At 47.3% G+C, this 18,682-nt stretch overlaps 2 protein-coding genes across 19 annotated transcripts in view; one reads left to right on the forward strand and one right to left on the reverse strand.

Annotated features, from left to right (window-relative positions):
- The window catches only part of SIMC1 (SUMO interacting motifs containing 1), a 39,670-nt gene extending 35,099 nt beyond the window's left edge, over positions 1-4,571 (forward strand). The window contains exon 10 of the mRNA XM_074313912.2: positions 3,727-4,571. Within this exon, the coding sequence (XP_074170013.2) occupies positions 3,727-4,028 (302 nt within the window). The 3' untranslated portion in view covers positions 4,029-4,571. The remainder of the gene's footprint in view (positions 1-3,726) is intronic.
- Positions 4,572-4,658: 87 nt separating this feature from the next.
- Positions 4,659-17,503, reverse strand: KIAA1191 (KIAA1191 ortholog). Of its 18 annotated transcripts, none has more exons than XM_074313916.2 (9): positions 17,293-17,503; positions 16,083-16,192; positions 15,736-15,822; positions 13,269-13,447; positions 10,459-10,585; positions 8,405-8,529; positions 6,444-6,550; positions 6,111-6,202; positions 4,659-6,003 (listed from the first exon to the last, which is right to left on the reverse strand). In XM_074313916.2, the coding sequence occupies exons 3-9, from the start codon at positions 15,761-15,763 to the stop codon at positions 5,795-5,797; spliced, it is 867 nt and encodes a 288-aa protein (XP_074170017.1). In that variant the 5' UTR covers positions 15,764-15,822; positions 16,083-16,192; positions 17,293-17,503; the 3' UTR covers positions 4,659-5,794. The 18 variants fall into 18 exon arrangements, with proteins under 18 accessions (XP_074170017.1, XP_074170021.1, XP_019572036.1 ...); XM_074313920.2 differs by having other exon boundaries at positions 15,717-15,822; positions 16,078-16,192; XM_019716477.3 differs by having other exon boundaries at positions 6,111-6,253; positions 17,293-17,502.
- Between the last annotated feature and the right edge of the window lie 1,179 nt (positions 17,504-18,682).

An 18,682-nucleotide genomic window follows, 5' to 3' on the forward strand; every position in this document is an offset into this window, starting at 1 on the left:
GAGTGAAGAGAAACCATCCAAGTGGTTTAGAGTCAGGCTGCTCTCTCTGATATGTGGTGAATGGTTTGAGGGGGGACCAGAGAGGTCGGGGAAGGGTCATGGCGCCATGGGGGTGGGTTGTGCAGTGGGGACAGCGCACTGTCAAGGTCAGTCTGAGGACATGGGTGATGGAGGCCGAAGGATGACGCCCAGGGTTCTGCCATAACTGAGATGCAGATAAATGGAGGAAAAGGTCTGCAGGGAAGATAAAGGGCTCGGTGTGACTTAGGGTGGAGATTCCTACAGTGACGATGATGATGATACAGTGCTAACAGCTAACCGTGGTATTGATCCAGGAACTACAGCCAAAATATCTTGAGCCAGGCATTGTGCTAAACCCTTTTGATCAATCTCCTCAGTTACCACAACCACCTCTGCTGTAACAATTCTTGTCCCTACTGAAGCATCAAGTCCAAGGCCTTGCCTGCCAGCTGGACCAGGTATCTCAAGTTCACTGGCCAAGACTTCCTCCCCCTTGCACAGTGCTTTGATGGGCACTGCCGACATTTGTTTCTTTGAATTTCCTGTATTCTTTTATTTTTTTAAGGAGGGTGCAGCTCAAAGTGGCCCATGCAGGGATGGAACCGGCAACCTTGGTGTTAGTAGCAACGTGCTCTGACCAACTGAGCTAACCAGCCGCCCTCCTGTGTTTTTTTAACAAACTGCAAGTTCTTCTTGCCCCTGCCCCGCTTCCCTACCCCACTATTCAGCCAATTCCGTTTTTTCAAAATCATTTTTATATCTTTCAGAGTAGCACATGCCTTGTTTAAGAAAATCAAATTCTACTAAAAGGCTTTTGTCCCTGTGACCATTCTCCACTGGTGGCAGTGAAATAGAACCCCTTCCCAGAAACTCCGGAGCGCCTCCCCTCTGATCTGGGGCCTAGCCTCCCCTCCCCTCACTTGCTGTTCTCCCTGCCTGACAGCTTCTCCCCAAACCTTTGCATGGCTGCCCTTCTCATCCTGCCCGACTCAGCCACAAGGCCCCTCCTGATGGATAACATTGGGGAGATGAGGCTGCTTCCCTCATCTCCCCAATGTTACTGTTATCACAGCATCTAACTTTTTTGATTGCACTCACCAAATCTATAATGGTTTTGTTGCCTTGTTTCCTGTCCGGCTTCCTGTGATGAGAATGTCAGTTCATGAGGGCTGGGCCCGTCTCTGATTCCACTGTATGCCAAGTCTAGTCAGTGCCAGGTACATAGTAGGTGCTCACTGTAAAAGTTTGTTGATTGAATGTTGAAAGGGCCCTGTAATGGCATCTCAAGGCAGCTTTGCTTCCTGTTTCCAGACTTTTTGGACACTGTAGTGTATTTATTGTACTTTTTTTCAGATTAGCGTTAGATCGATTGCTATGAATTTTGAGGGAGTTTACCTGAAAAGATATCTAAAGGTTGAGGAAAAACACATTGAGCATATTATTTGAAAATGTAACCAAATACACTGCTTAAAAATAAGTTTATTCTGTTTCGCAAATTTTGGACACTGTATAGTTCAGTCGTAATGACCCACTGACGAAGCGCCATTAAATGAGGACACTGAGAAATGGTCTCTGTGCAGTCCCTTGGGAGCCACCCCATCCTCAGGGCTCTCCTCTTTCCACTTATTTCTTGTATGTGACCTCATGCTCCTTGGCCTCAACTCCACACACTTCCAGACCCTTACGAGGGCTGGTCTCTAGATTTGGAATGACAGACCCTTATAACTTTTTACTTCCCCCCAATATTTACAGTTTGGACCTACAGAAAAGTTGAACGAGGAGTACAATGAACAGCCATATGCCCTTTGTGCTGACTTCCCAGCTGTTAACATTGTGCCCCATTTGGTCTATCTCTGATCCGTCTGGATACTTTTCTTACCACCCCCCTCTATTTTCTGAACCAGCTGAGAGCACACTGTGCTATCCCTGTCTTCCGTGCTTAAATACTTCAGCCTGAGAACAAGGGTCTTCTACTACATACCACTGTTCATTATCACACTCAAAACATTTTCCTTGATCATCTCATACGGCCCAGTATCCTTTCTACCTGGCGGGTTTTGTTTTGAACCAGGATTCAGTCAATTATCATGCATTGTACTTGGTTGTTAACTCTTTGGTCTCCTTTGATCTAACACAGCTCCCAGCCTTTACTTCTCATTCATAACACAGACATTTTTGAAGAGTCCAGGCCAGTTATGTCACAAAATGTCCATAATTAGGGTTGTCTAATTATTTCCTTGTGATCAGGTTCATGTTAAATCCTATCAGCAAGGCCACCGAGTAGGTGAAGATGTACCCTCCTTCCACAGTGTATGATGTCCCATTATTGGTGATGTTAAGTTTGACCACTTGACTAAGGTCGTGTCTATCAGATTTCTCCATTGTGCTTTGTTATTATACTATGTTTACCCAAAAATAAGCCCTAGCATGATTTTACAGGATGACATCCCCTGAACATAAGCCCTAATGCATCTTTTGGAGCAAAAATTAATGTAAGACCCGGTCTTATTTTCGGGGAAACACACTAAGTAATCCAGAGGGGAGAACTTTTGAGACTGAGTATCTTGTTCAAGGAGTATCTTGTTTCACTCAATGGTTTTAACCTCTAGTAAGAGTTCTTACCTGAATTGATCATTGTAGACTGAAAAGGGGTTACTTTCTACTTATACATTCCTTCTACATTTCTTAACGGGCCTTCTTCTGGAAAAAAGGACCTTTCCCTTCTTCCTCCTTTTTTCAACTATGAACTTGAGACTTTTTAAAATTCAGTGTGTTATAATTCATTTTTGTCATTTTTATGATCACAATGTCCAAAATGTAGCCAACAGGAGCCCCTTTCAAACTGGATTCTTTGTCCTTTTGACACGTCCCCATCCGTTTTTAAGCATTCCCTTACTTCCCTGTAAAGACGTCCTTGGTTCACCTTGTAATTTCCTTGCAATGGTCCTAGAATCAGCCTTTACTCCAAAACAGATTCTGCTTTCTTAGCGGGGAGTGGGGAACAGTATTAGAAACCCAGGTCTGGGGGCTAAGTATGCTGGTTGCTACTGGAATGTCTGCTTCTAGGCCCCTTCTGACAACAGAGCTAATAACATCTAATTAAAAACAAAATACAAGTTCATACTGATGTCTCAGTTTCCACTCCCACAGGATTCTCCCTCTCTTCCTAGTCCATAACTGAATCTCTCCCATAATGAGATCCCTTGTTCTGAACAACAAATATATTTACTCATTTGGTCTCTCTGACAATATATACAAAATGGTTCCTTATAAACAGAATTATTACTCCAAAACCAACGAACTTAGTAAGTAAAAGTTCAATATTTCTTTGTAATTCTTTCACACTTAGGAAATCTCCCTGAAGATATTCAAAATTCACCTGAATATTTTTCAAGTAGTTATATTAATTTTAAATAGTTTCATTGTTTAATATAGATTCACTATTTAACTCAACAAAGGGAAAAAACAAATGGAATATGATTTTTTTTTTTTAACATGAAGAATTTGAGGACCAGAGAGAACCAAGAACAAAAGGACCTTTTGGAAATGGAGTTACCACAGGCCTCGCGTGGCCTTTCACTTGTATCCCAGTAACTAGTCAACAAGCCTTTGCCCAGACCCTACCTCCTAAAGTGGGGCTTCATCGTAAGTCCTAAAGGAGTAACGCCGTTCAGGGCAGCCCCACTGACCCTCTCCCTCTTGCAGAGCACTTACGGAGCTCGGTGATCGATCGCAAAGACTTGATCATCAAAAGGATTAAGCCCAAGCCGCAGCAAGGCGACGACATCACCGTCGTGGACGTGGAGAAGCAGATCGAGGCCTTCCGCAGCCGCCTGGTCCAGATGCTGGGGGAGCCGCTCGTCCCCCAGCTCCAAGACAAAGTACACTTGCTGAAGCTCCTGCTCTTCTATGCCGCGGGCTTGAACCCCGACGCAGAGCCGCCCCCCGGAGAACTGGAGCAGCCCCTGAGGTCCTTCTACGCACTGAACACCAAGAATGCCTCCTGAACTAGCTGCAACTCCCTGGAAGTCCTACAAGCATAAAAAGGAGTTAGAGCTCGTCGAGGACCAAACCTAGCTTCTGTATCTGTAGGTTCCCACTTTCTCTTTAGTAAACGTCTTTCTTTTTATAATCCTATCCTAGCCCATTCTCGAATGTGGCTTAAGGACACAAGGTGTATAGATTTTTTAAATAAATTATTTATACTTTTTTTGAAACAGGTACTACTGTATGCGCTTATGTTTAACATTTCCATTCAAGATGTGAAAAAAGAATCCCCCTGCGGAACAAATTCTAGACGTCAATGTTGTTACTCAAGGTATTGATGACCTGTTTCAAAAGAGAAAGATGTATTCATTTCTCCCTAATGGAACATAAACATCAATATTAGACCTGTTAATATTGCCTATGAACTTGGACTTTGTGGCCAGTGTATTAAGATTTAATGTAATGGGGGTGGGGTGGGGGGCGGGTTAGCAACAAAAGGATGAGTACGTTACAAAAAATATGATGTTAAAAGGATATAATAAAAAGGCAATGGTTTCTCAAAATATCAAGTTTCCCATGCTTAGGCTCCGTGACTGAGTAGCAGAATGGAGTAACTACTCTTAACAGGACAAAGAAAACAGCCACCCACATTTGAGAAAGTGGTATGGATTTTTATTGTCAAAATAAGTAAGAGATACCAGCATCACAGAAGACAAATAAATTAATTGTTCTGATCCTTGGAGGCTGCAGGCCTCCCTATGGAAAGGCCAGCTCCACTATGCAGACACGATCCTGTCCAAAGCACAAACAGGGGACTTGAGACTATTCGTGACAATGACTGAGCACGTCCACAGGGAGGCGAGGACAGGTGCGTCCCCCGGTGCCTTTCCTCCGGAAGCGATGTGTGTATACAGGTGTGAGGCTCATTTGGGGGCAAAGATTGCATATAGAAGTTTTCTCCTCCTCCCACCTCTCAGGCCCGAACAAGGAAATCAGATCGAGAAACACAGGCTTCACTCACACGAACCTCAAGACGATCACTAGCATCGTTCCCACCTTCTGTGTAAAAGAGCTTAACATCCATTTGTGGAGATCAAACCAGCAGGCTGAATTTTCTGCCTTAGAAAGTTTTCAACCAAACTGGAGTTAAATAAACCTCACTTTAAAAGTGCAACAGAGGACACCAGGGCTTGTTTGCTCTGACCCGTGACTGCTCCCACAGCAGGCCTGGAGGCAGTGCCAGGAGGCAAGGAAGCGGCTCCCTGCCAAGTCTGGCTTTGAACCGTGCCCAGATGGCAAACAGGTCGCAGGTCCCCATAACTGACAAGGCTGGCGCGCAAGCACAGCCCTGTCGAGAGGGCCAAGGACGGCCAGGCCAGTGAGCACCTCTGTCTGCAACCTGTGCATGCTCACGCTGACGTGGTCAAGGAATCAAGTGGCCTCGGCTGGGAACAACACAAACACTAGTTACCTAGTAAGCAGTGATCACAGACCTGGTCTAGGCTAAATGACACCGAAATAGTATTGAGGCCCCTAGGTCACTGCTGCGATTATTGAGTCTAACTTTGAACTAAAGCAATACACAATGGCTTCTTCCACAAGGACAAGTTTTGCACTAATGTTTCTCAAAAACCAATTATGTCTCCATCTCTAGCCTCGGATTAAGAGGTTTTGAAAAAAACAAAACAACAAAAAGAAAACCAAAACCTTTCCTATGTCAGAGCCAAGGTGAAAGGGAAGCGGGTGCAAGACAGCCACTGATCCAGAGTCCCTGGAAGAGAAAGCTCTAGAAGCCGGTGGGTGTGAGCACATTCAAGTCACGGGGTTTGAGATTATGGGTCCGTGGCGGTTGTTTCTTCCCTTCAATCACTGGGAGGTCCATCTTGGGTGGCTGGAAGGTTGATGGACCTTCGGCCATTCGGGTGGCCTGTGCACGGATCAGTTCCATTGGAGAAGGCTTCTGGGCTCCTTTGTAGGCCTGGGTGGCAAAGCCTCCTACAGAAGCAAACCAGAGCAAACGATTTCAAAATCAGTAGGCAGCTCCCGAGACACACGGTCAGACGCCTGCCACACCGTGTTCTCTTCTGAAGGAGCTGCCTTACCTGAATCAGACTTCTGCAGGGTCCTTGGTCCAAAGAGGCTCCACCTATCTGCCGAGTTTCTGTCTTTATCTCCGCTTCCAGAATCCATGGTGCTAAAATGAGGGCCAGGTAAGGCTGTGGACGAGCCAGAAGAGAACCAGCCTCTGGCAGAGAAACAATAAAACAAATCCTAATATAGCCTCTTCCTACACCTCTGGAAGTGTCTCACGCCGAAAGATGAGAAACTGTCACCTCCCCCTTCTTGCTCTGCAACCACAGGCTAAGTCCCAATTTCATACGCAGCACTAGCCTTCTGTCAGCACACTGCGCGGAAGGGGCACAGCGAGGGCTCACCTGGGCTTCTGCTTAGGGGAAGAGTGGGGGCTGCTGCTCGGCGTGGACTGGGCTGAGGCCGACAGCTTCTCCTCTCTCGTTATCTCTCCAGTCTGTAGTTTCAGTGTCTGTTCAGATGGGTAAGAGAGACTTTTTAAAACTCCAAGGCCATGCACAACAGCTAGGTTTGGGTATCAACAACCTGCTTCACACCAACTTTGGGCAAAAGGAAAACATTAACAGGTGGAATAATTTTGGACTAGAGAACAGATATTCCTTTGATTCTGCCATACTAGATAGAATTCCATCTTTCAAAAAAAAGTATTCATTCTACAACATTCCTCAAACATCTCTATACTAAAACACCACACTAGAGATTTTAATTTTCCTGTATTTGCTCGTCCAGGAAGTGGAAGAGCCAGAACTCAAGCTGCAGCCCTTCTGGGTCTTTTAAGTCGGGCCTGGAACTCTTCCCTCACTGCGTCTCCTGCCACTGCCAATCTCTCGAAGCCAAGACACCAGCTACCAGCATCTTCTGCGGAGCCTGCCCATTCGCTCCCTTTTCCGGCCCGTAACCCGTCACCTTGGGTTCCCTCCGCAATGTAAACCCACCTCTAATGTACAGACTAGCAGGCTGCTGGGGGAGAGACAAATCTACCTCCCAGTTCTCGATCGAGGCTCCCCCGCTGCCTCCATGCTCCATGTCTAGTCTGCCAACGCTCAGCTCAAGCCACGCTCCAAACAAATGACCATGACTGAATTTTCTCAAACACTCAACATGTCAATTTGTGTAAGCCGGCATTTCTGCCATCTACCTGTGCTACTCGTGTGGCCAAGACGCAGGACCGGGGCCAAAGATAGTTCTACCATTATACAGGGTGAACTGCTCGACCGGAATTCTGACTGACACCTAGCCTGGAAAGTTCTCAGTGTCAGAGAGCGACAGTGGCCCTCTCTGGGAGCATTTGTCTTGTTTGAGAACTTAAATGCCACCAACCCAACTCTGATGCCCCACAGCAGTGGTTTTTAAACTCAGCTTCCAGCGAAAATCATCTGTGACGCTCATTACGAAACGCGACAGTCCACAAGGTCGTATGTCCCTACCCACAGACCACCAGACCCTCCTTATTCCTCCTTCTAGGTATCGTGTATCGTGATCCTTTGAACCTTTTCAGGAGCCACGTTCTCAGACAACTTTGGAATACAGAAGGGCAAAAACAACAGGAAAAAGGGCACCAGGAGACTTGAGTTCAGGAGCTATGACTGGTTCAATACATGACCTTGGTCCTCAGTCTTCATTTATGAAACGTGGAAAATAGTTTCTACCTCAAAGGATTAATACAAAGACGAAGTGAATGTGAGTGATTCCTAAATCAAAAAGCACTATTAAGTATAAAGTGGTCGTCCCTGAAATGAAGTCATTTGGAATTATTTTATTCATATAGCTGTCTGGTCACCATTAAACTTAACAAAAATTATTCTTCATTTACTCCAATTTTAGAAGTAAAAGAGCTAAAAACATTCCAATTCTACATTTGCTTTTAATTTTTAAAAAATTAAACGTAGAGCATGACACTCCTTTCCAGCTAAAGTGTCACCTCTGTTGAGATGCCCAATTCTCCTCTCCCCCCCGCCCGTCGATCCCTCTGGTACATGAAGTGATCGATTGGCACCGGCTTTACTGTGCGTGATGTGCTCACGTCATGTGCACAAGTGCAGGGGCGCATCTCACCCTCCTGACCAGACACCCCCACTGCATAGACGGAGAAGCAGAACCTGCAGGCCTGAGCGCTCCAGGGCTTCGAGCCAGGAAGGACCCCCACAGGTGGGGCTGAAGCGGCTCTAAGCCGCTTCCCAGATCTCGTCCATCACTCTGCACAACCCCAACGAGCTGAGCTGGCAACTTCTAAACCACAGCCACGTCTCAGCCTATGACTAACGAGGGCTTTGTGTTTGGAAAGCTCCTGAAGAAACAAGCTTACGTGGAATGCTTCTGCTACTCGAAGGTACTTGGTCTCCTCGGTGGTGAGGCCCCTGTGGGGTGTGTAGCCGGAACCTCTCAGCCCTGCCTGCTGCTCAAAACGTTGAATGCTCTCCTGGGTCTGTCCTGGGAACAGAGCAGATGACGGTCATGCCCACCCCACTCTCATCACAAACATGAACGACGCAAATATCCGCTCTTCTCCCTGGAAGCCAGAGACCACACTGACCATCAAGGAGGAGGGTTCCCCCAGACCATCAGTAATTCTGAACCTGTAACCAGAAGGAAGCCTTCCCTCACACCAAGCTGAAGGCACACAGATGACCTCCAGGGACACTCCTTACCTGCCTCTAATTTGTACACTGTGACATTCTCTTTGTATTTGGAAATGCAACATGGAGAAGCCAGCTGACATTTAGAAACAGTCAAAATTCTACAAATACAGTTTCCTAAGAGAGACTCACCACCTTCATGACCCACCCAAAAACCATCACCAAAGAGAAACAGGCCACATTTGGGTTGGATGGCACCAAGGTACCAATCAGATGCAAACCACAGAGAACATGCCTTGAACTAGCCAAGGTCTCCTGCACCAGTGTTTGTCGCGTGTGCAAATGGCGCTCAGGGTGCCTGGCACAGCAGACAGACACGTCAAGGTCAGGGCAGTCTGACCCACTCATCTCATAATCAAATACTGTGGAATGACTGACAGCTGAATGTTTTGCTTAATCTGTACATACTACACACTACACCTCTATGTGGAGGACTGTGGCAGCTGTGGAGCAACAGTCTAGATACCAGATGTCCTTTATGACATTCCTGCTAAAGGGACTATTTAATTTCCATCAGAAATAGAAGCACAGGGGGAAAAAAACGTAAACGTATAAAGGTGTTTTCCTCTCTTACCAAGAAGTCACCTGAAAATTTAAAAGGCAGGAAAGGACTTAATGCATTACAGCACACCAACACCAGGATTTTAAATGCAGCTATTTTTAAAATAATATCAGACTACAGCAACATCAAAAGTTCATGGCAGTGTGAACCGAAAACAATGGCATGTCTACCGTATCTGCTATTACACATGCTCAACATGAGTGAAAGTGAAAAAGCCACGCATCTGAGTGACAGTGGTACAGACAGTGGTACCATGGTCCTGGGCCATGGGACGTACTGTATTTGCAATACCGAAGCTGTACCGAGCTAAAAGAACAGTGAGAAAGCTTGCTTTCTAACACTGTCAGAACACATTCTCAAGCTTGCAAAATACAAGCAGTAGTCGCTGACTCAAATGGTGCATTTACATGTGAATAAGAGAAAGTCCAAGAAGAGTTTGGACTTCTGGTTCTTGGGTGAATGCTCCAGGAATTGCCCCTGACAAACATGCCCTCCCAGAGCAGATAAACAAGGGCTTCTAACTTTAAAACTGAGCCACCAAGAAGCTCTGTGTGCCTGTCGTGGGCAGAGGCTGCTGCTGACATGCAGAGCTGCGTGTCTAATAACCGTTAACTTCCCACAGCAAACAGAGGGGACTTTCAGAGCAAAGGTTTTAAAAAAAAAAAGCTCTTTTTTATCCGATCTCATTTGGACCACAAATTACACAAATCTGTAAGACTAAAGGCGCTTCAGGCACAGAACTTTCCGAAAGGTCCAAGAGGGGGAACAACTCTGAGCCATTTAAATGAAAACATAATAATAATAATACAGGGCCGGTGGGGGTGGGGGATGCCTCGGAGTGTCGCTCCAGCCACTGAGCACAGAGCCATCGAACCCTCCCTCCAGCTGCCAGCCAGGCTCCCCATTTCACGAGGGGGAAGCAGTCTGAGTAACGTGCCCCGGACCACACTGATGGGTGCCGGGAATAGACCCCATCAGCAGACACCTGGGTGCACCTCAGTCCCCTGAGACGCCCAATGTTTGGCTTCAACACGTGACTGGCAGCCACGCTGCCATCTGCCAGGCATTATCAGGACAGGCTATCAGGCAGGGGTGTTCGCAGAACCCCTAACCTCTTCCCGTCCCTACTCCATTCTGATTCTGAGGGTGCAGGGTGCTTACTTGTGACCAGAGAATTCATGATGACATGGGTAGCTTTAGCCTTCACCACAGGGACCTTGTCCGCACTGCCAATGGCCGATGACAGGGTCATGGCCGGGGAGGAGACACTGGCCTCTCCTTCCTCCACCTGTTCAAGAGAGGCAAGGAGGCACTTGAGCAGAGCGGGGAGTCGCACACCCAACCTTACTCCTTTGGGGAAGAAGTCACTGAATTTTTTTTTTTTTTAAAGAGGGCACAACTCACAGTAGCTCATGTGGGGATGGAACTGGGAAACTTGTTGTTAAGAACACCGCGATCTAACCAACCGAGCTAACTGGCCACCCCCCACTGAAATACTTTTGATCTGATGTGTAAGGAGCTATTTGAAAGGAGGGCTTTGTTGTCTCCACCCTATCAGATATGTTATCATCACAACAACGAGATAAAGACATTACACGCACAGCGTGAATGTACAAAAGTGGGGAAAAGCCAGTTGTGAAGCTTTCAGGTCTCCCACCTCCCCAGCCCTGCTTTTCCGACAGACTATATGACGACCTATTCCTAAGCTCTGACCACGTCACAGGCAGGACACTGGCTTTCACTTAACTGGCCACGGCATTTGCTAAGCAGCTCTTGGACACCAACACCCTGGAGGGCCTGGTACACGGGTTACTAGGCCCAGCCCAGAGTTGATTCAGGAGGCCTGGGTGGGCTCAAGAATTTACGTTTCTAACAAATTCCCAGGTGATGCTGAAGCTGCTGGTCCCCAAGTCCACACTTTGAGGACCACGGCTCTAAAGGTTCCAGAATGGTCATTTAAAACGAATCAAAAGTCTATGTAGCTCCTAACCTGTAATGCGAGGGCTGAGAGCTCGCCACCTCCTGTCACCCAAACCTCAGGACTAGCGGGACGAGAGAACTGGCTTTATTCTTTGTTCTCTGCTTCTCCAAAGGAATTGAGAGGAAAGATCGGTCAGAAAGGAGGGGGGCAGAAGTATTGAAATGTTGTATCCCTGTGACAAAACAGGATTTATACTTGTCAACTGTGACCTCACTCAAATAAAACTTCAGTCTCTGCTGCCTTCCTCGGGAGATGGCAGGCAGGGCAAATGAAAGAACACGTGATGAGTCAGGTTGAGCTGTCCTTTGAGAGCAGTTGTTCCAAACCTGCAGCTGTCCCAACTGAGCACACCGCAAATGGGAAACCCACTCTGACGTGTGAAGGAAGCAGCGGCCTTTATGAATGGGACACGTGTGCCACCCTTCGAAGCACTGTCACAAGCCTCACTTCTGCTCCGGTCCCCAAGTCCGCTGCTTTCGCACAGCAGGCAGGCTGCCAGCAGGGTCCTTTTCTCCCAGTATTGCCAATCCTATCCTTATACAAAATGTTTTCTACTCAGCAATGGATTGGGTCAGATTTCGGCAGATAATGGACACAGGGAATTTTCCCCAGAGCCCTAGGGGATACTTTTGTAGAAAGGAGCTTCCTGTTCTGAGAGCTTAAGGGAAGGCGTGTGGGAGGGCCCATTAGAAAGGAAGGATGAAATACGGCTCTACAAGTGAAACTTAGGTTGGGAGCCAGGAGTCACTGTATCAGGCACATGCCCACTGCGTGTCAAACCTTTCCATCCTCTTCCATTGAACCCCCACAACACCGCCATGACAAAAGTATTCTCACCTCTCAGATGGAGACTGTGGCCCAGGGGTGAAGCTGTGCGCCTAAGATTACTGCTAATACACAGAGCGCTAGGGGATTCACAGCTTTAATTGTTCCCTGTGTACTCCGTCCTGCCCTGAGCTGTCACACAGCTCCTAGCTCAGGGAAACTGTAGCTGCAGGTTAAACGGCCTCATCTGAACTTGGCAGGCCTAGTTTATTCAGGCAGCTACCACCTTTCTTGCATTCTTGCTGTTTAGAGAGTCAGGGGGGACAGAGACACAGTCCCTGCAGGCAGGAAGCACAAGCTTCAATAACACACCTGCTACGAGCATGTGAGAACCTATGAAGCCAAACTGCACAGAAGAGCAGGTGGAGGCCTAACGAGGGGTGTGGGTGTCGTGAGTGGGACGGGCCAGAGGAAGGGGGCTGCTCTTACAGAGAACACCCACAGGAAAGGCCTCTGTGGCAGGAGGAAGAACATGACGAGAAGCACAGCGTGTTCAGGAAAGAGCCAACCTTCCCCCAGCCACAAGGAACATTATTTTGGAACCAGCTTTATGCTGGGTCCTCTGCCCAATATTGCTGACAAGTACAAAACTGGCAATGGCTCGTCCCCTCAAGAAGATAACGGAAAGTGAGAAAGTAACACAGGGCTCCTGACAGGGGCCTGCGGTACAGGGAGAAGTGATCATCTTACGGGGCAGATGGAGGAAAAGCCTCCCAGGAGAGAAGTTTGCTAAGACTCAAAGGATACCACTTGTCAGGCAGGTGTGGGGGAGGACAGGATGGGGACTGTAAACATTCCAGGCAATCGAGCAACTGAAGCAAAGACTTCGAGGCATCAAACACCCTATTATGTCAAGAAATCTGAGCTCACTTGCAGGGCTGGGTCAGTGGGGAAGCGACAGACTACAGCTTGCATTTAATGCTGTGGGAAAGGGGGCTGGGGGGCAGCAGGCGGTAGACAGAAGGATCTGGGATAGAAGACATGGTCATTCTAGTTTGAATTAAAAAGAAAAACAAAGACCCCCCAACTCCAGCTGAGGCACAGAAAACACATACAGGGATCCGTGGCAGCCGAGTGTACAGGTGGCAGGAGCCACTGAGCTTCCGGAGCTACGGGGGCACACGAGGGGCTGGGTTTGCCCGACACGGTCGGCAGGGTCAAGTACCTTGGCGAGGTGCTGATACTTGCGCTCTGGGATCACTGGCCTCCAGGGGACGTTGCCCACGTCCGACGGAGGAGGGGTCATGGGCGTAGGGTCCTCCAGGGCGTCATCATAGCTGAAAGCCCGACGGTACATCCCGATGGGCAGGGACATCGTGCCTAGAGGCCCACTGGGCTCAAGAGCTAAGAACAGAGACACCTGTCAGGGTGGGTCAGCAACTGAGCGAACTAACAGAATAGCTTGTTCTGGAACCGCGAATCCATTTAAGGAAAGGTAATCCGACGCACTAACGCCTTCCTGGATGCCTGACACTTGCGTTTTCCTCTTACCCCACTCGCAGCTCTAATCCACTTGTGTGGACTAGGACACCGAAGTTCAACTGCAATTTACCTCAACAAGGTCACACAACGTCAAAGTGCAGTAAGGAATCAAAATCCAGTCCTGTCTGATTTGAAAGCAGGTGTTCCTTATGTGACAGACTCTGCCCCCACGGCGACGTCAATGCTCTCAACTCATGCAAGACAGAGGTTGTGAAGTTCTTGCTCCCATCGTGTCTAGAGGTGAAGTGATCTGCTCAAGTTCACACAGAAAGCAGCCAGCTGGGGCTCAACTGCAAACCCTCTGCCTCCCTGACTCACCAAAGAAAACAAGAGCACGATTACAAGGAAGAGTTAAAACGATAGACCGTCCGCACCATTGCTTGTTTTGAGTGTTCTGCATGACTTAAAAAGCAGAGCCAATTACCAGCACAGAAATTGTTGACGGACCCTCCATAAATCACTGTCAGCTGATCCTGCCATTCCTGTCCCTTGGACCTGACTGGTGGAATGCCCGCCGTGAGGCAAGCACCCTCCTTCAAGGGCACTCTCAGTGCGGCCAGACCAGGAAGCAAAGCTCATGTTGTTTGTTTGCTAATCCTTTCACAGCAGAAGCAAACGTCCAGATCCTGCCTTTGGTGTGACATTTGCCTGTTGCTAAAATTATACAGTCACTCTCCAAAACATCAACTTGTGTGGCAATAAGTCCAAAACCAGCCAAGGAACTTCATTTAAACAGCAAGGGGACCAAGCAGCTACCATTATTACTATTAAAAACATTAACAATAACTGTTAACAAATCCATAAAAACAGAAAGGGGATTAAGTGGTTGCCCAGGGCTGGGGGCAGAGATGGGGGGAATGGGGAGTGACTCCTGACAGGTATGAGCTTTTCTTTTCAGGGTGAGGAAGATGTTACAGAATTAGACAGTGGTCATGGTTGCACAACCTTGTGAATATACCAAAAACCACTAAATTATTCCTTTTAAATGGGTGAATTTGGTGGTATGTGCATTATCTCAAACCAAACACACAAGCAAATGATTACCAAGTACCCTTCCTTGCCAGGCACTTACACCCCTCATCTTACCAAGACCTCACTAAGCAGATATTCTTCCCATTTTCCAGCTTAGGAAATGGAGGCATAGATCTTAGGCAACACCCAGCTAGCAAGCCTGGGTGGGGCGTGAACACAGATCTAAGCCAGCGCTCACACTGCATGCAACAAGCCATGCTCCCCACACTACAAAGCATCAACATCACGAGTGCAACCCTGGGATGGGGATGGTTACAGCAAGTTTATGGTCATCACAAGAACAATGAAAGACAAACTGAAACGCAAGCTGATGAAGTTAGAGACTAGAGCGGAATCTATATTGGGAGACATGGGGGGACGCCTTATCACTGCATTTAATTTGGGAGCAATTTCAAAAACATCTTGAAAACTCCTCCCAATAGTCTTCCTAAAAATAAAATCAGCTAATATTTACTAGGAAATATATTCCTGCAAATAGAAATTCCAAAATTTTCTGGATAGTAAATGTATACTTATACTTATTCATCACTAACTTTTAACTCACATTTTCACATATTTTATGTTTAATCTTCACAGCAGTCCTGAGAGACAAGCAGGTCTCTCTTCACTGGTTATCTAAAATTGAGTGATTCAGATTTGATTAAAAATCACTCTCTTTCCTATTAAAACAGTCCAAGGGGGTATCAATAACTTCCATAACCCAGAAATTATGGCCCTATACAGAACCAGGACTCATTAAATGTTGCTGTGAGCATTTTCATGATTAAGTTTTTGCCCAGACCCCTACCGCCATCCCCCAAAAAGGGGGTGAGTATAATCATTGTGGCACATAGTATAAGAACTACCCAAGTTATTCTGAATTCTTATTTGATGCCTTAGGAAAGTAATAAATCTGCCACATGCGAGTGGAATGACTGCTCTCCTTCCAGTTAGATTTTGAGTTCCTAACCTGGCTGGGTGGTTAATAAGATAATATTTAACTGATGCCAATCCATTAAATCTAAGTACTTCCCTGGTGGCAGAGAGTAACCATCAATATATGGTTCAGAAAAAGTGGTTTCTGTCTAGCTTAAAACATTAAGCCCAAACACGACTTTACCAAAAAGAATTAAGTTTACCAGGCACTTCTGATTGTCTCGAAGCCATTGAAAGACTGGGATCCAGGTGCTTTTTCTATATAGATTTCAGAGCTGAGTCCCTGCCACCTAATAAAAATAACAAAAAGCATTTTCTTACAGTGAACACCAAAGAATAGCTCCAACACTGTTCTTTTGACAGGCACACAAAGTTTTATGGCTTATTTACAAGGTTGAACCACATGTAACAGCCAATGAGTGAGAAACATGCCAAGGGAGATTAAAAAAAAAAAAGGATAAAGTCCAAGGTGTCACCCCACCTGTGGCTGATCTTAACACCTATGATATGACAAAGATGCTACCCCTGGTGAAAAGACCACCCACCTTACCGGAGTGAAATGATGTGATTAGGCGGACAGGTGGGTATTAATGAGGAACATTGAGCAGCTGCTGCAAATTAGCGGAAGTTGTTCGGAAAGAGTCCATCCATCCAGAGGTTCTAAGAACAACAAACAACCAACATTGAATGCTACAGCCCGTCAGAGTCTGCTGAACAAGGACCTTCCTGTACGTTCATGTATTCCCTTCACAGTCTTGCAAGAGGGATTCTAAGTTTTTTATTTTTATTCTTTTTTTCGTTTTTAAGTAAGTTAGGGATAGGGTCCAAATAACTTGACCCACAGCAAGGGGCAAGTGGGTAAATTCATTCTTTGTTGCTAACACTGACTAATATTGATGAGGGTTTTACACAATACTTATCTTGTGTTTTAACCCTTGCAGCAACCCTGCAAAACAGGCATTATTTATCCCCAATTTAAGGAAAAGGCAACTAAAAATCAGGAGACAAGTGATTTGTCCAGGGTCACAGATCAGGGGGCCATCTGCAAGACAGATAGTTCACCCCCATTTTACAGGGAAGTTCAACTAAAGCCCTGAGAAAGCCGAGCTACATGCTTTTCAGCTTGCTCCACTGCCCCTCTCAGAGGGCAAACTACTTTGTTCTTCATTAAAGAGCATCTCAGAAACCAAAGCTCAGCCATCCTCCAGGAGCGGGGAGCATTCGGACCCAGCTACCTCCCCTTCCACCTCCACTTCCCCTCCCCCGCAGAGCTCAAGCATCTCCTACCAGATGGAAAAGGCCAAATCTGACTCAACCCCCTCTCCCACCGCAGGAGGCAGGTAAAGACAAGATTAGGGCCCGGGCCTGACAAAGGCAGCGGGCGAGGCAAGTAGGAGGCTTGAGAGGGGAGGGATTAGGCAAGAAGTGGGGCGGGGTGGGCCGGTCGGATGAAGCAGAGGCGAGGCCCCGTGCCGGGGCTGCGGGGACGACAGGACAGATGTGGCCCACTGGGGGGCCCCACAAGGCGGGGATGCGCCAGAAGGGCCAAGAGGCGGAGCCGAGATACGCGCCTGGGAAAGGGGAGGAGGACCGCGGAGGGAGGAGAAAGGGAGGGGAGAGGGGTAAAAAGGGGGGAGGGGGGGAGGGGGGCGAGAGGGGCGAGGCCTCCTGCCGCAACTACGGTGCAGGGGCCAGCTGCGCGCCCCTCAGGCTGAGCGGAGGACGCAGCACCAGCGGCCAGGCCCCGACCACCTCGTTACCTGTTTCGCCGCCGCGGAGCTGCCTGCAGCCCGAGCTCCGGCACTAAAGAGGCTCCGAGGGCCCACGTATCCCGAGAGGCTGTGGAGCAGTCGGGCCCCGAGCCATGGTGTGAGCGACGCTGTACCCGTAGCGACACCGAAGGCCTCGGGCACCGACAAGGAAGCGCAAGCTGCGGGGTTGACCGGCAGCTTTCGTGATGAAGCCTCCCAATACCGCGTTACGTCCCGCGATACTTGGCCCGGAAGGCACTCAGAGCATGATGGGAGTTGTAGTCCATGATCCGAAGGGCCCCACGACTTTATGGACACGTCAACTAGTCAGAGGTGAAATGAGCAGGGATCCTTTTACACGAAGGGCTGGGTCGGGCAGGGTTCATACAAGTAGCAGAACCGAAAAAAGGAGCAAACCTCACCTGCTTCCCCTAAGCAAGGTGGTACGAATGTCATTTCCCTTTTACACTATGGAAAGTAATGCTTGAAGAGGTGACAGCTCAAAAGTCACATCCTGAAGGAAGACTTAGTTTTTCCCTGTAGCATTATAAATATGATAAAACAACAAAGTTGAGAAAGTAAAAGAAGTTCTTAAAAAATCTACCAACGTTTCTACCCCTCCTCTCAAGCTTGCCATCAACGTTCATCATAGGAGAGCTATGGGCTTGGGGGGAATCTCACATTTAGATTTCAGCATTTCACACTTTCCAGGTCTACTGGTAGCGCTGAGAAGCTTTCCTCAGGCAACTTTAAACTTGAGTGACATTACCAGGCCACCACACTTGAGTGCACCATGAATATTTTCTAAATTATATAATTAGCTTATGTATAGCACAATTATATTGCAGTGTGATTCTTTGTGTGGATTAAAAGCATTACTTCGTTAATTACTTTTTGCACTTCCATGGGCATTTCAACTTCTAAAATATTGTATACCATAATTTTCTACCCTCTGTGGAAGTAAAGCTGACACCTTGCCCTCCCCGCCTCCATTAGAAGGGGTGCACATCATACCTCAGTCAGAAGGGGAGAAAACACCTTGCACCCTTACATAAACCAGAAGACAGGATCACCTTGTTTCATTCTTATCCCCCTAATGAAGGAAAATTGAAGCCTTTCCTGGAAGTTACTGACTCCCTGACCAGAACAGCTTTATCCCTGACTTTTGCGGTACTGATATCTGAAGCTATGGCATTATCAAGGCAGAGCAGCCATGTGAGAAAATTGTTGTAAAGGACAGACTAATTGAAAACGTTTAACCTTCACAATCTTGTGGGGTTTTCCCCCTTAAATGGGTATTGCATTTTTTTATTGGGGAGCTTATTCATCTAAAGCCTGGACTGTCTTAGAAGCCTTCCCCCCAAGTAAACTGGTTTTCTAAATGGTTTGGTTGCATAGC

This window comes from Rhinolophus sinicus, chromosome 5, assembly GCF_057876585.1.
Source record: "Rhinolophus sinicus isolate RSI-liver-muscle chromosome 5, RSI-T2T, whole genome shotgun sequence".
Taxonomy (NCBI): Eukaryota; Metazoa; Chordata; class Mammalia; order Chiroptera; family Rhinolophidae; genus Rhinolophus; species Rhinolophus sinicus.

What these genes read in the sequence shown, in the direction of transcription:
- KIAA1191 (XM_019716477.3), bottom strand. Translation starts at nt 15,763, where the DNA reads ATGGCTTCGAGACAATCAGAAGTGCCTG. An exon ending in TCCCCTAAGCAGAAGCCCAG is followed by an intron (nt 6,254 to 6,443) that starts GTGAGCCCTCGC and finishes TTTCTCTGCCAG; the next exon opens with AGGCTGGTTCTCTTCTGGCT. An exon ending in CCTGCAGAAGTCTGATTCAG is followed by an intron (nt 6,004 to 6,110) that starts GTAAGGCAGCTC and finishes TTGCTTCTGTAG; the next exon opens with GAGGCTTTGCCACCCAGGCC.